The sequence below is a fragment of the Nicotiana attenuata genome, chromosome 9 (assembly GCF_001879085.1).
Source record: "Nicotiana attenuata strain UT chromosome 9, NIATTr2, whole genome shotgun sequence".
Lineage (NCBI taxonomy): Eukaryota > Viridiplantae > Streptophyta > Magnoliopsida > Solanales > Solanaceae > Nicotiana > Nicotiana attenuata.
In genome coordinates this window covers 7,459,267-7,462,869 of record NC_031997.1, presented here as the reverse complement: position 1 = coordinate 7,462,869, position 3,603 = coordinate 7,459,267, and the positions used below count along the sequence as shown (strand labels likewise).

Sequence of the window (3,603 nt, the reverse complement as noted above, 5' to 3'; positions counted from 1 at the left end):
GAAGAATTCTTCGTTATGTGAAGGGTTCACTTGACCATGGTCTGATGTATAAAAGACATGAAGAATTCGTATTAAGTGGCTTTACCGACGCGGACTAGGCTGGAGATTTGAATGATAGACATTTAACTTCGGGATATTGTTTCAGCACAGGGTCAGCCATGGTATCTTAATTGTTACTTTCTGGGTACTCTCTACTTGGTGGACATTATTGTTAGAAATTATTCTACCTGATTGGTATTACTATATGCACATTTGGTAAGGATGAGATGAATGCACGAAGGGTATTGCCGTGCTAATTGACTTGACGCATAATTATTTATACATGGTGAGGAAGAGATGAAAGCACGAAGGGTGTTACCTAGCCATTTGACATGATATCTTGGATATACTTTATAGGAATTCTTTGGATATGATTCTTTGTTAGTTGTTCGAGTTTTTTTAGGAGTTGAATGTTAGTGGTTCGGTCTTATTTATATACTTTGCATATCCTGCTGTAAACCAGAGTTCCAATGAAAGCATTAACATTCTTCAGTGTTTTATTTCTCCAACAATTTCTCTAACTGCAATTTCTTCTTTCCTCTGTTGTTTTTTGTTTTATTTTATTCATTATGTGGCGGATACAACTTTAGGTTAAGCCTCGTTGGTTGATCATATTGTGTGTGTCATTAGGTTAAGCCTCGTTGGTTAATCATATTATGTGTGTCATTATTGGTAAGTGTTTCAATCATTTCACGTTTCGCAAGAATATTTAAGAATGTCTTGGATATAAACTTACAATAACAACAAACCCAGTGTAATTCCATATAGTGGGTCTGGGGAGGGTAGTATGCATGTAGATCATACCCCTATCTCGTGGAGATAGATAGGTTGTTTTCAATGGACCTCGGCTCAGTGAAGCATAAGCACAACATCAATAATAATACTACTAGTAAGAACAACAACAAAAAAAAGCACCTGGTCACCTAATCTTCTACCCTAATCCGATTTTTGTTTTTGCTACAGATAAAAAAAATTGAGGTTTCCTTATCATTTAAGATAAAGAGGAAAGGTTCCTGATTTTTTGTAATGAAAAGTTTATCTCTGGTTTGAAATACAGTCAAACCTCTCTATAACTGCCTCTATTGTTTCGATATTTTTTGGCTGCTATAGTGAAGTGCTGTTATAGAGAACATATATTATAATATAATATTAAAATAGGTTCCAAAAAAACTTGGCTTTTATAGTAAATGGTTGTTATATAGAGATGCTTACGGAGTCTTCTACTTGCACTAAAAGCAGGAACACTGTCCACGCTTCGTTGTTTTCGTATTGTTGTGGGATTAGAAAGGGGGTTTGCGTGTTGATATCGTTGCTGATGATTAAGTACTTAGTTGATATTCGTTGTATGTTTTACTCGCTTTATTGTGCTTTAAGAAACTTATATCTAGAATTTATCTGTCATAAATATATATATATGATCACCTTTTTTAAAGGAAGAGCATATCAAATATGAGATCATTTTTTTAATATGCATTTTTTTTTAAATCTAAATGCCATCTCTCTGCAACCTTTAGTTTAAAACTATAAAAATTGATAAGTTTACTTTTACTTTTATTTTTATCTAATCAAAATGACAATCTCCATGCTAATAGTAAGTTCCATTTTATTGTACCCAAATAGTATGGGGATAGATGGATCATTATGAACACCAGTAACTCTATAATTCTGTGATGTAAATCTGATCACTAACAATGTATATCTGATTACCAACTCTACTAAAAATGTTTAGTCTTTCATTGGAACTCTAATTTAACATTTCCATGCCTTAGACGTGAGGATGAGTGAGATGGGTACAAATAGATATCATATTGTTCAATCAGTTCTATTTAGTGTTAAATATGATAAGAAGTTGATAAACGTTGTTGAATGGGTTAATATAAGCAACGTATACAGTAAGCGAAAATTCAATGTATGGTGATAGGTTACAAATATTTGTACTTCAGATCACTTCGTCTAAAGAAAAAAAAATCTAATTTCCGTTCCTACAGCTTTTTCGATTATAATATTCAATTCAACAGGATTCAATTTAATCTCTATTTTTGTTCCTCTTATCATCAAATTAATTGAGTTGCTCAATCAGAAAGCCTATGACTTAAAAATGATATATGGCAAGTTACTACACCTTTTAATCTCTATTTTTGTGATGTAGGTTTGTACTGTGAGTGGAATACTGATGTTTGCAACACCCAAGTTTTCTTATTAATGGATCCTCAACAAACAAGAAAGCATCCTCGCATAACGACAGAAGCTTATGATAAGAATACCAACTATGCAGAGGCGGAGCTAGGATTTTTTGAAGTGTGTAGGTTCTAAATTTAGAATAAGATTATGACCTAAATCTGATATACAATATCAAACTGACTAAAGAATGAGTATTGATATTTAATATATATTCAAAAAAGTATGAAAGACAAACATAATATATGAATATAAACATTATCATTTCGATTGCACTCGACGGCTTGTCATGTTTTGAAAACGATCAATGATCGCATCATTAGGTACACTTTCAAATACTTCATCGTCTATAAAACAAACTAAACAATCATTCAAAAAGCCATCACCAATCCTGCTTCGCAAATCATTTTTCGTAAACTTCATTGATGAAAAAGCCCTTTCGACCGTTGCAGTAGCCACAGGTAATATCACACTCAGCTTCACAAGCAAATAAACAAGTCCCCATGTCTTGTGAATATTTATTTTAACCAATATTTTCGACAAATCACCAAGCCCTTCAAGCTAGAGAATGCATTGTTCATTTCTTGCACATAGTCAATATAGTTGTCAAGCTCACAACCAATATCTTCAAGCTTAGAAGCAGTGAACTCATTTGGATAATATGTAGCAAGATTGATAATCTTGTTTTTATCATAATTTGCAAAAGAACCATTGGGACTAAAACTAGCCATACCAAGAAGCAGGTCAGTATTCACTTCACTAAAATAATTGTTAAGCTCCAAAAGTTGCAAATCAATAGCAGCACAAAAAACCTCTACATACAAAATATGGGTATATGTAACAGTTGAGCTTTTACGCTTCGGCTTTCCAAGTGCATACTTCTCATCCATTTTTGGGATTACAATACCATTCTTATCACAAAACGAAGAGACATCTTCTATCAAAGAATTCGATTTAGAACCCTCACTGTTTGCAATTGCCTCTGTGAAATCAATAAGTTTCATTGCACTAAAAATATTTTGATCTTTTCTTTGTAGGGCCATATTCAAATCATCTATAATTGCCAATAGTTTTAACACCAAATATAATATACAAATGAACTCATAAGATCTTATATCTTCCACTAGACTTTTTTGCTAATGCTTTCTCCTAATAATTTGAACCCTCATTTGTAAGAACTCCAAATATATGAGCAATTGATGTGAATAAAGAAATAAAGTTATGCAATATCTTAAAGTGAGATCCCCAACGGGTATCACCTGGTCTTTGAAGCCCAAGTTCTTGATTTAATCCACTTCCTGTATGGACTTCACCACGCACTAATAACTCATCTAATTTTTCAACTTGACCATCTATAAGCATCTCCCTATGCTTATAAGAACCTCC

The 3,603-nt window shown here is 32.9% G+C and overlaps 1 protein-coding gene across 1 annotated transcript; it reads right to left on the bottom strand.

Annotated features, from left to right (window-relative positions):
- On the bottom strand, positions 2,479–3,221 carry LOC109232509. Its single transcript, XM_019398278.1, has 2 exons — positions 2,766–3,221; positions 2,479–2,694 (listed from the first exon to the last, which is right to left on the bottom strand). The coding sequence occupies exons 1-2, from the start codon at positions 3,219–3,221 to the stop codon at positions 2,479–2,481; spliced, it is 672 nt and encodes a 223-aa protein (XP_019253823.1).